The sequence below is a fragment of the Dermacentor albipictus genome, chromosome 4 (assembly GCF_038994185.2).
Source record: "Dermacentor albipictus isolate Rhodes 1998 colony chromosome 4, USDA_Dalb.pri_finalv2, whole genome shotgun sequence".
NCBI lineage: Eukaryota > Metazoa > Arthropoda > Arachnida > Ixodida > Ixodidae > Dermacentor > Dermacentor albipictus.
In genome coordinates this window covers 140,289,010-140,301,347 of record NC_091824.1, presented here as the reverse complement: position 1 = coordinate 140,301,347, position 12,338 = coordinate 140,289,010, and the positions used below count along the sequence as shown (strand labels likewise).

The 12,338-nt window shown below is 46.4% G+C and overlaps 1 protein-coding gene across 3 annotated transcripts in view; it reads left to right on the top strand.

Annotated features, from left to right (window-relative positions):
- LOC139059354 (condensin-2 complex subunit G2-like) overlaps window positions 1–12,338 on the top strand; it is a 107,985-nt gene that overhangs the window by 19,125 nt on the left and 76,522 nt on the right. For all 3 annotated transcript variants that reach the window (XM_070537649.1, XM_070537651.1, XM_070537650.1), the window contains exons 5-6: window positions 6,032–6,196; window positions 10,897–10,991. In XM_070537649.1, coding sequence (XP_070393750.1) covers window positions 6,032–6,196; window positions 10,897–10,991 — 260 coding nt within the window. The remainder of the gene's footprint in view (window positions 1–6,031; window positions 6,197–10,896; window positions 10,992–12,338) is intronic.

Genomic DNA, 12,338 nt, shown 5'->3' with positions numbered 1-12,338 from the left:
GCGCGTTCAAAGGCGGCCACGCGAGACGGTCTCGCAGAAGCATGGGTCCCCGCGCGCGCGCGGAATGTCCACGCTGTTCGCCGACCTGCCGGGAAAGAGGAAGCGCCTTGTCTCCCGGCGCCCAAGTAAGCCCGCCGCGGCCCGCGGCGCGACACTCGCGCCATCTCTCGCACCGCGCTTGTACCACTCCGACCGCCGCGGGCGCCAGGCCACGCGAGCCGTGCGGGAAAACAGCATATCAGGGGATGCGGGAGTGTCGCGCATCCCCACAAGGGTAAATGTCCTCTTTAGTAATTCAGTTTAGGTGGCGGTAATCAACGCAGAAACGCTACGTACCATCTTTCTTTTTGATGAGCACGATCGGCGACGCCCAAGGATTCGACGAGGGCTCAACAGTGCCTCTGGCAAGCACCTTGTTTACTTCCTGCTGAATAACTTCCCACTCTGCCGTGGACACGCGATATGGTCGGCAGTGAATGGGAACAGCATCACCAGTGTTTCCGATGCTGAACAAGGGACGCCTGACCAAATGGTCGATTGTCAGTATCAAATATGTCGCGGTAGGAAAGCAAAAGGCAATATAGGGCGGCTGCTCATTGAAGTGTGAGGTCTGGAGCAACCATGGGACGTAATGGGTCGTTGAGGTTCAAGCCATTCTGTGGGTAATCGGGAGGATCTGGAGACGCGTCGGCTGCAAAAGCAGTGACGTGGTCTTCTGTCACTGACCTCAGCATGGCCACCGCTATGCCTTCAGGTAACACTTGCTTTGTCAAGCCAAAATTGATAACGGGGAGACACATCCGATTAGTGGCAAGGGTTACGATGGTGTGGCACAGAGATGTCGCGCACCAGGAGGACATCGCGAATAGGTGCGACGACATAATCGCCATCAGGCACGGTTGCCGATGAGACCAATTTGAAGAAGGTATGGGCTTTTGGAGGTAAGCGGACAAACGCATTAGTGTAGATGGTGTTCAGTTTTTCGGGGCAAACGTCTGAAAGAAGAGGAAGCTCGAGGCACAGCGTACCGGTGGAACAGTCAATAAGGGCAAAATGCGTCGTCAGAAAGTCGAGCCCGAAGATTGGGTCATGAGGGCAACTGGCCAGCACAGTGAACAGGACTGGAACTTGGCGGCCAGCAATTCCTATGCGAGCAGTGCACATACCCCTGACGGCAACAGTGGCGCCATTGGTGACGCGTATGCCTCGAGTTGTGGCAAGCGTAAAAACTTTTTTGAGGCGACGACATAGGTTAGTGCTCATTGTGGACACTTGAGCTCAATTGAGTGTCAATTAATGCCACTTGAGTATCAATTAATGCCGTCAACGGAACACCATCTACGTCTACTTCAATTAGGTTCATGTTGGTGAGGAGCGTCAATGGCAGATTTGGACAGGACGAATGTGATGCCGCACTGCCTCCAAGAGCTGCATGGCCTAGTTTTCCGTCCAGGGTGGTCCATAATTGGTCGGCGACAAATAGCGGCGTGAAGCGACAGGGACTGATGGCGCTGAGGTGACGGCGAGTAAGCAGGACGACTGACATCGACAGATACGTCAGAAGTAGGAGGCAGACAGCGAGGCAAGTAATGGTGTGGCTCGGCATATGGGCGAGGAGACAGGGAAAAGGAGCTCGAATACGGTGACGTCTAGGAGGCGCTGCAATGGCGAGCGACGTGGCCAATGCGGAGTCAACGGAAGCAAATGGCCGTGTCGCCCAGAGTTCACTACTCGGCAGGGTTGCGGTATCTGGGAGGGAAATACAGATCGCCGTGAGGTGGAGCAGTTGTCACTGGTCGTGCGTCAGGTCGGGAGACGGAGCAGGCAGCAGGAAAACCTAGGTTTACAAATTCTTGCTGTACAACTACGTGAATGAGGGAGATTGCTGGGGCTGGTTGTTCAATGGTGGGTTCAAGTGGGCGTGAATGGAACGGCGCAGGACTGCCTCGAGTTTGCGGCGAACAATACGTATGACATGCTCATTTAAAGGTGGTGAAGCGGTAAGTTCAACGAAAGACGACGTCGCAGCCATGTTGGGGAGTTGAAAGAATTGTGAAATGACGCGGTGGCTTTTGGTGAGCTCAAAGTGGTGGCATTCCTTGACAATGACATCGATGGTGGACACATTGTTGAAAACCAACAAATTGAAGGCGTCGTCCGCGATCCCTTTAAGTATGTGGCCAACTTTGTCAACCTCGGCCATTTTGTCGTCGACTTTCCGGCAAAGAGTGAGCACCTCTTGTATGTACGAGACATATGATTCAGTAGAAGACTGAACTCGGGTAGCAAGCTCTTTTCTAGCAGCCAGCTGCCAGCCGGTCGGATTTCCAAAGAGGTTGACAAGCTTCTCCTTGAAAGCGTCCCAGCTAGAGATCTCATCCTCATGTGTCCGGAACCAGACATGAGGAGTTCCGCCCAAGTAGAATAGGACATTGGCTAGCATAATGGTAGGGTCCCAGCGGTTGTTTTAGCTAACACGCTCATACAGGTTGAGCCAGTCCTCAACGTCGACATTATCTTGGCCGGATAATATGCCAGGATCGCGGGGATTCACAAGCGTAACGTACATTGTTGTCGGGGTCACAGGAGTAGGAGACAAGGTGTCGTCACCGGGAGCGATAGTGGAAAGCGGGACGGTGCAGCCGCTGCGGAGCTCCGGGGCGAGTATGGGGAACGGCACCCTCCACCACAATGCTCCGTGAAGGACGAGTTAGTAAGACGAGCAACTATTTACAGGTTATATTTACAACAGCGGTTGCAGCACTGACCGGTTAGATTCACAGCGCGAGCCCAATTCGTTCTTGCTCCTCTTTTCTTGAGTGATAGCGCCCACGCTCCTCTTTCAAACAATCAAATATCACGCGCGTGTAGCAATATGTTAGGTGCCTGGGCGCAGGTATATAGAGGGTAATGAGTTTGCAGGTGGAATGGCAACTTCAATAGTAACAAAACCTAGAAATCCGGCCACATCCGTTCCTGCCACAGACTTGAAGCCATTCTTTCACAAAAATCTCGGGAGCTTTTGGCAACACATGTGGTATGAGCAAACATTGAATAAGCTTCATCTAATTAAACCGGTTCTAGGGAACTGGCCATCATCGACAAAGTCAGGACGATCTGCAGCTCTCTTTTGCTGCCTCAGAAAAGGGCATACATATGCTACACATTCATACCGATTAACTGGCGCTGAGCTTCCCCTCTGTGGCAGATGTGGCGAAAGGCTGACTGTACTTCACGTCGTGCTGGAGTGCCGAGAAGCAGAAAAAGGGGGAGGACGGGATTCTCCTTTAGCATACAATGTATCCCTTTACATCCGACACTGTTTCTTGGCCCAGAACCTCTATTCGAAACCAAGGCAGTGCTTAAGTTTATGAAGGATGTTGTGCTGCATGTTGTTAGCCTGAGAGACTCGTAGCCCTCCCTCTATCTAAAGGGTTTTGCTGCGAGCTTAGTGTTTAGTAGAGCACGTCCGTCCAGGCCCTTGTGTCCAAGGCTCTTAGTGAGGTGGTAGTGCTAGTGCAATCAACATTTTTTTTTTCGTTTAGAAGATATTTTATGGTCATCGCTCACATCACTTGTCCTTGACATTATTTTTAAACTAGTATATTTTTCGTACATTAAAGGGAATATTTTAACCCCTATACAGCCTCGATACATCTCGGTCATCACTCACAGCATTATCGACTCTCCCACACCATTTCTTGGCGCTCTTTGGCCATCACTGGCCATTATGCCAAAAAACCTTATACATCATCATTATTATGAAAAGGCGTTTGATTCAATAGAGGTATCAGCAGTCAGAAGCATTGCATTATCAAGGAGTACAAGAGACATACGTGAATATATTGGGAAATATGTATAGATTCCACAGCTACCTTTGTTCTCTACAAGAAAAATAGTAACCGGCCTATCAAGAAAGGGGTCAGTCAAGGAGACACAATCTCTCCAGTGCTATTCTCTGCATGTGTAGTATTCGAGATTTAGACTGAGAAGGATTAGGTGTCAAGATCAACGACAAATATCTAATCTACAGTACAGTAGGTTGCATCGTCGTATTCAACACTGGGAATGAATTGCAACAAATGATTGAGGACCGTAGCTAAGAAGGCGTAAGAGTAGAGTTCGAGATTAATATGCAGAGGACAAAGGTAATGTTCTATATCCTGGTAAGAGAACATAAAACTTGTGACTGGCAGTCAGCCTCTAGAATCTGTGAAAGTGTGTCTATCTAGGTGAATTATTCACAGGGTACCCTGGTCACGAGAAGGAAATTTAGTGAAGAATAAAAAAATGGGTTTGAGTGCATACAGCAGGCATTGCCAAATCTTGATCAGCAGTTTATGGCTACCCTTGAAAATAAGTGTACATTTGGTGCATTATACTGGTACTAACATATGGGGCATAAACTTGAAGGTTAACAAAGAAGCTTGAGAAATTAAGGATTACATAAGGGATGGAACGAAAAATTATAGGCGTAATGTTAAGAGACTGAATGTCAGCAGCGTGGATTAGAGAGGAAAAGAGGTTAGCCGATATTCTAGTTGACATTAAGAGGAAAAAATGAAGCTTGGCAGGGCGGATAATGCGGAGGGCCCGTAATGATTGGTCTATTAGTTGCAGAATGTGTGCCAAGAGAAAAGTGCATAGGACAGCAGAACATTAGGTGGCGTGATGAAATTGGGAATATTGCAGCCATAACTTGCAATCAGTTCAAGACAGGCATAATTGGAGATCGCTAGGGGAGGCCTTCGTCCTGCAGTGTACATAAAAATAGGCTAATAATCAGCGAAAAGCTTTTTAGATTTACTTCATTATTTGCAATAATTCATTATATTGCTACACGCGTGTGGTATTTGATTGTTTGAACGAGGCGCATGGGCACCATCACTCGATAAAAGAGGAGGAAGAGCGAACTGGGCTCGCGCTGTGAATCTAATCGGTCAGTGCAGCAACCGCTATTGTAAATATAACCTGTAAATAGTTGTTCGTCCTTCGCGTAACAATATGTACTTGTGTTTGTTACTTCATGGTTCGACTGTACTACATCTGCATTGTGTATTTGTGTGTCCCTATTATCCCAAGTGATTGCTCATTCTTAAGACATTCTTCTTCTTTTCTTTTTTCTTAAAAAATACAGAGATTGGCTGACACTGCAAATGGTCCACAGATAGTACTATTACATACTGCGCACATTAGATGTATCTTGCAGTGGCCAAAGGTGATGTTTGGTCTTTCATTTCTGTAGTACATGCTTCATGAAAACTCACATTGGAGACAAGATATGGCAAGCACACCTAAGGGATGTCAGTCATTTTCCAAGCATTTCGACTGTTCTCACTTCTGTGAATTTTCAAGTTTGGTTTAAATTTCGGCTCGCACACAAAATCATTTTTCAACTTTTAAATAGAATCAACTTTTCCTGATAAAGTGTACCTGCTCGGGGGATGTACTGTCAGTATGGATATTATGAGGCTATAGGTTTTGCTCTTTCAATAACCTTTACCAAAAGATACAGCCTATAGTGACAACGTAAGAATTTGGTATACACTCCTCACACCCAAATCTCGCTGCATCTAGCATGCTTCCCAAGAGGTGGCAATGTTAGAGAAGTTGGTCTCTACCATAATGCCACGGAAATAATTGAACATACCACAATTTTCTGCTTGTAACTCGCACCCTCAATTATAACAACTTGAAAAGAAACAAAGATCTGCACATATAACTGAAGGAAATAACTGCATGTAACAATCTTGAAATCTTTGTAAGGAGTTCATGGATGCACAGTACGTCCATGTTGTATTTTCAACCAGTGGCCTTGTTCCTTACCTCATAAGTGACTGATAATTTGCAACTTCTGCTGTGCCGAAAAGGACTGCCGTTGAGTAAAGCTCATTGTGATGAGTTCCGTTTTGCCTGCACCAGGCTGTTTGGTGACTTGTACTGCTAAGGAATGACTTTATTTGTTTAGCCAAAAGTGTTGTCATTTGCAGTGCAATGTTCTTGCTGCTAATCTGTGCCGTATGTGTTTCAGTCAAAATTGGAGAAGCTCGTAACGTCTGTCTTCCTGATGAAATGTGGCCTGGGCAAGGATGAAGACGGTCTAAATGCTGTTGAGCTGGATCCTGATGAATGCAAAACCCTTTATGATCAGCTGGCTCCTTGTGCCGTCTCGCCAAACTACCTCTGCATTGTCAAGGTGCTGTGCTTTCTTAACTTTACTTGCTTCGAGCACCAATGGGCAGAAATAGTAAGGAGTCACTTGTAGGATTTGCTCGTAGTACAGTGAACAACATGTCTGCAGGAGCAAGGAAGTTTGGAGGGAAGAAACATGTTTTGGAGGCACAGGCAAGTCAAGAGCTGCAGCTTGCTGATATCCTATTCAGCCATTACTGGTCTATCAGTAGAAAATTATAGGTGGATTGGCTAAAGATAGAAAGACGACAGTATGCATTAGAGAAATCCTCATATAAAATGAAGGCTTTATATCGCACTGCGTAAGGCAACTGCAGCAATGGTTGTTTGGTGTACTCGCATGCAGAGGATTCGGTTTTCACTGCCTAGGAAGTGTGATATGTGATGACATCCTACCTTTGTCATGTGCTGTGGTCACATGAAACTTCTCCTGCAGGTGCTCTTTGCTCAATAACTACAAAGGCATCATCACAGCTGGGGAAGTATTAGTACAAACAAAGCCTTTGCAGATGCATCCTTTTGGCAGTGGCACATGACATCTCTTTTTGTCCATAGTCCTTTAGCAGTAACATGTGCACGGATTGTTTGAACCCATCTAAATTTTCAATTTTCTTAAAATTTTAGCTGTTGGTAGCTTGTCCTTCAATTTCTTTGGAGATTTGGCAGGGATCTCTTGGGCAGCCCCTGGGCACCACTTCTACTTTGGTTGTGCAACAGATCTAACACAGTACACATGCCAGTCAAATCTTTTCGTGCCTGTTACACAGTGTTTGGCTAGTCTCGTGGAAATTTAATGCTGGGAAGGTGGGTATCCCCTCAACACAAGAACATCACTAATAGGTTCATTTAGGGTGTCTCATGCCAAGCAACCCTGAGGCCCCTTACTGTATTCCTTTGTTTCCTTGAAACCCCTTGAGTTTATCGGTATGGTGTAGACCACTTTTAACGTAAGTCAGGGAATTGTAAAAATCTGCGCTATAAGTGGTACCACGTTATAACCAAAGCATGCCTTTTTTCTGCTTTTGCCTGTGCCAAACAGACCACCCACCTTTCAACAACAACTTACTACATATTTCACTCGCTCAAACATGCAGCGCAATCGCAGCACAGCACAGAAACCAAGTTCTCCTGACAAGTGCGGCATCAGCGGAAGAATGCTGTTATTTCAGTGTGGAAATTTTTTTTTAACAGCGCTTCAAACAATTTTGTCCTCTACAAAACTTAAGCACTGAAGCGCTTTCTCACTCAAACAGCTCTTCACGCAGTACATCTTCACTTTGCTGACGTATTCCGAAGCATCTTTGCACGGGACATCTGGGTCTGGCGTCGTGTCGACATCGTTGTCCGACTCGTCTTCGGTTGCAAGCTCCGTGCTACCGTGCACCGCTGCGACGGTCGCATCATCTGTGCTTGCTTGCTTGCTTGCAGGCAGGAAGCTCCAACTCACCGGCATCGACATATGCTTGGAAGGTGTCTGTGGCGGAAACAATCTTGCTTTCAACGAGGCCGGACCACACGTCGTCGGTGTTGACAGTCTCATCGGCAACATTGTCGCTCGGCTCATCAGCGTCAAGAGCCTCTGCATTGCGCACGAAGCCTGCTTTGTTGAAGCACTTGCTTATTGTAGTGGCTTTTACCTGCTACCACGAAACGACAACCATATCAAACGCGCCCCTTAAATTCACTTAAAGAGGCTGCTGCTGCTGCATGCTCAGCAAAACTCTTTCGCAGATGCGTTTTTTGTAAAGTGCCTTTACGGCTGCAATGACACCCTGGTCGAGCGGCGGACATTTTGCAGTCATGTTGGCAGGCAGAAACTTTAACTTGACTGCAGTCAACTGTTGTGTTAACCGCAGTTATTGTTGTGGGCTGTGCAATTGTCGAAAATGAGCACGACCTGTCGCTTCTCTGCCACCATGTCTTCATCGAACTTGTAAAGCCAGCTTGTGAAAATGTCTTGCGACATCTACGCCTTTTTTGTTGGATTTGTATGTCACTGGTTGGCACTCTCACTTTTTAAAGCAACATGGCCTCGCTGATTTTCCTATGACAAACAGGCGGCACTTGTTGCTTCCATCCATGTTAGCGCAGAACAACACAGTTATGTGCTCTTTTGAGGTCTTGTGGCCCGAGCAGGCTTCGCCTCTTAGCGCAAGAGTGCAGATGGGCACAAGGTTATAAAATACGCCAGCTTCGTCGGCATTGTATATGTCTCTGTCTGTATACGTGGACAGCGTGGTTTCCAAATTTAAGCGAAGCCAGACTTCGATGGACTCGTCGTTGACTTCACTGCTTTCACCGCACACCACTTTGCAGCTGATTCCATGGCTATCCTTGAATTGCTGGATCCATCCATTAAGTGGGTTGAAGTCATTGTGGCATAAAAGCGCACCTAGGAACTTGGCTTTTTGTTGGAGCATGGGGCCACTCACTGGTATGCTCTGAGCCCTAACTTCACGGAACCATGAGCTCACCACTACATGACTGACCTATACAAAACATCATATTGCGAAAATTGCCATAGCACACTTGGCGTACATCACTTGCTTTGGCCGTGTGGTCGGACCCACGCAAACAAGTATCAAGACTCCGCCAGGCTACAAGAAGCCTTACGCAGCACAGACCTGGCGGAGCAGCTCTGGGCCGTCCAGCGAGCCCACGATGCGGCCAGGGAGTTACAACTCCCGGTCCCAACGTGGGAGTAGCCCGCTCTATGGGACCTTGCGTCCCGTAGCTCGCAGGACCTCTCGTTAAAGTTATTCAATCCAAAAAATCTGAAGAGCGCTGCGTCCACGCCTTCGTAATTCGACGTATGTATTCTGTTCAGTAACAGGGAAGACTAATCTTGCTGCAGTTGCTGCCACAATTTGTCGTTCTTGTATGTGGTCGACACGATTGTGTTGGAAACGCCGTATTTGGCTGCCACAGATGCCCTCTTCAGCCGACTTTCTATGTCCCTTATGATCCAATCTCCAGCGACAAGGCATGCCTCTTTCTCACACCGCTTGAAGACGCCGCTGACGCCATGGCGACAAAAACCACACAACACACGTGCACAGAGGAGAACTATGACACGACAAGATCACGATGTGCACACACCAGTTGCAACAAAGAGACTGAAAAAAAAAAAAGTGTGCACTGTCGCCGCTATCACTTCTACCCCGCACTCTGCGCTGCACACACCCTGTTTGGACGCTGCTATAGTGACGAAAACACTAGCCTTCCTTCCTCTAAAGGGTTTTCACCCCTGATCTCCACATGTGTGCCCACGCTCCCCCTTCTCTGCGTGTGCGCGCCCAGCAATCGTGCGGTCATGCGGATCATGCTCAATGCCTCCAAGAAAAGGCTGTGCTCTGCACGCCAATTTCATGGTCGAGCGCTTAAAGGAACCGCACTATAACCGGTATTCTGCTTCACGTGCCTACGCAGTAAACGGTCCGCCTATACATTGAGTTCTACGAGAGATATATTGGTGGTCAAAAAAACCCATGCTATAACCGGTCCCGCGCTAAAAGCGGTTATGTTACGTAGGTAGTACGTTACGTTACGGTTACGTAGTGGCCTGCACTATAATGCAGTCTATGATCAATTTTGCACCACCTTTCTGTGGCGAACCAGCATGGACCTAGCCAGCTCCCCACTTTCGAAACAATGGCACAGTAAGATAAAGAAAGAAATGCTAGCCGCTGAACCTGCTTGCATGCCACACACTTTTGCTACTTGCCTTTGATTGCACTTGTACCCTCTCGCACCTCTCTCCCATTCCCTGTCAATGCTGTCTGACTTGTTCCGGAAGAGTGGAAGGGAGAAAGGCATGCGATGCTGATGGTGAGGAAAAATCGCACTTTATCGGGCACGTGACGCAATAACAGGTGTGGTGGCTTGCTTTTTCATGTGGCCCTCATGCCTTATCTTGGAGGTAATCGTCGTTGGGTCCTAATGTGGGTGATGCTATCAGTTGCGGTAGTGGAGTGGACACCAAAGCTTCGCAGGCTTCGTTTCATACTGTCGCTGCTGCGATATTGCCAATGTTGAATGAAACTGTACCTTTTATCGTGGACTCTCAAATTCAACTGATTTTTTTTCCTTAGTGAATTTTATTTTTCTTTTATGCCTTACGGTGCCTCTCCAGTGCAAGAAAATTATGTCAGCGACTGTACTCATTTGCATAGAAGGTTCAATTTCAGTAACGAAATTGATATAACGAAGTACTTTGCCAATTTTACAGACTTCGTTATATGTATGTTTTGCTATAGTGTTTTGGAAACATTAGTTAAAGATTGCTTTATGGGATGTCGCTCTGCACCCTTAAAAACGCTTTGATAGGGTTTTGAAAGTTCATGAATATCATTGAAACTTTTACTCTGGGAGCTGTACGAACCCTGTAGTCAGTACCTGACAGAAGTGTGAAGATGCAGGTCTTTCCTCAAATAGTTCAATTCTGAAAAAAGCAGAGTGCCAGGTCTGAAATCAGTTCAACCATCTCTACCAGAAGGCAGCTAGAAACAAAGTTTTTTCGAACCCACTTTTTGCAGCTGAGGTTATGCTCTCTCTCTCTCCTGTTCTGCCATATTTTCAAAAGTAGAGATGCTGCGGTTTTGTGTCATTAACATTTAATCGAGAACCACATCTGACTGTGCCATTTTTCTTTGTTGATTGGAGTTGTTGAACTTATGTGCTCCCCCACCCTCTTCATTCTTCCAGGGAAGGAAGTTCATCTCCTTTCTGCTGACACTGCACAAGGACCTTGCTAACGGCATATACAAGGCAGTGGATAGTGAATTGCCAAACATGACAAGGTTTGTGAGGAATGCTGTATATTTGAAATAGCAATGATTACTCAGTCACATGCAAGGAGGTGCAGTCTCTCCACTGCTATTCACTGCATGCTTAATGTATTCTGTCTATTAGACTGGGAAGGCTTAGGAGTGAGGATCAACGGTGAATATCTCGGTAACCTTCGGTTTACAGATGACATTGTCCTGTTCAGCACGACTGGAGATGAATTACATCCAATGATTGAGGACCTTAACTGAGAAAGTGTAAGAGTGTGGTTGAAGATTATTATGCAGAACACAATGATAATTTTCTATAGCCTGGCAAGGGAACAAGGATTCAGAATAGCCCGTCAGCCTGTAGTGTCTGTAAAGAAGCATGTTTATCTAGGTCATTTATATACAGGAGACCTTGATCATGTGAAAGAAATTTACAGAACAAAAATGAGTTGGAGTGCATACAGCAGGAATTGCCAGATCCTGACTGGGAGCTTACCAGAATCATTAAAAAGAAAGGTGTACATTCATTGCATTCTGCTGGTGCTAACTTATGTTCCAGAAACTTTGAAGTTAACAAAGAAGCTCAACAAATTAAGGACTGTACAGAAAGTGCTGGAATGAACAAGGTTAATCATAACGTTAAGACAGGAAGAGTGATCGTGGGGATCGGAGAGCAAACAGGGATATATTGTAATTGACATTAAGCAGGAAGATTATGCAGGTCCCACATAGTGTACGAATTGATGTAAGCGAAGCTTTCTATGCTAGTTGCTTTGATTTATGATAATTAGCGGTGATGTTGACGGTGAAAGCTTAATTTCTTCAACATTTAGTCTAGCACGAGAGTGGTGATTTGATGTTAAACGTTACCTTACGTGCACCACTGCTGTTTGAATAGTACACAGAACACACAGGGAGAAGTGTTTGCTTGAGGTGTTGTGCGCCATATTTCGTAACCTCTGAGAGGGTTTGAGCATGTCATTGTCTCACAGAACAGATTGCATTGGGGCTCTACATGCCAAAACCACAATTGGATTATGAGGCATGCCGTAGTGACAGACTCCGGATCAATTTTGACACCGTGATGTTCGTTAACATGTCCCAAAATCTAAGTGCTCATGCGTTTTATATTTTGCCTCCGCCGAAATGCAGCTGCTGCATCGGGATCAAATGCGCGACGCTAGCAATACCATAGCCACAAAGCTACTGCGGCGGGCACAAAAATGTTGATTTGACGGTCGACCACTTCCGTAGTGTAGCGTGGACCTTGCATTGCGCTTTAATTAATGCGACTCTGCTTCTGCATGCCCTGCATAATTTGTCTGCTTGACATATTTGCATGGTGTTTATTTTTCAGAAATAGCAGGAATG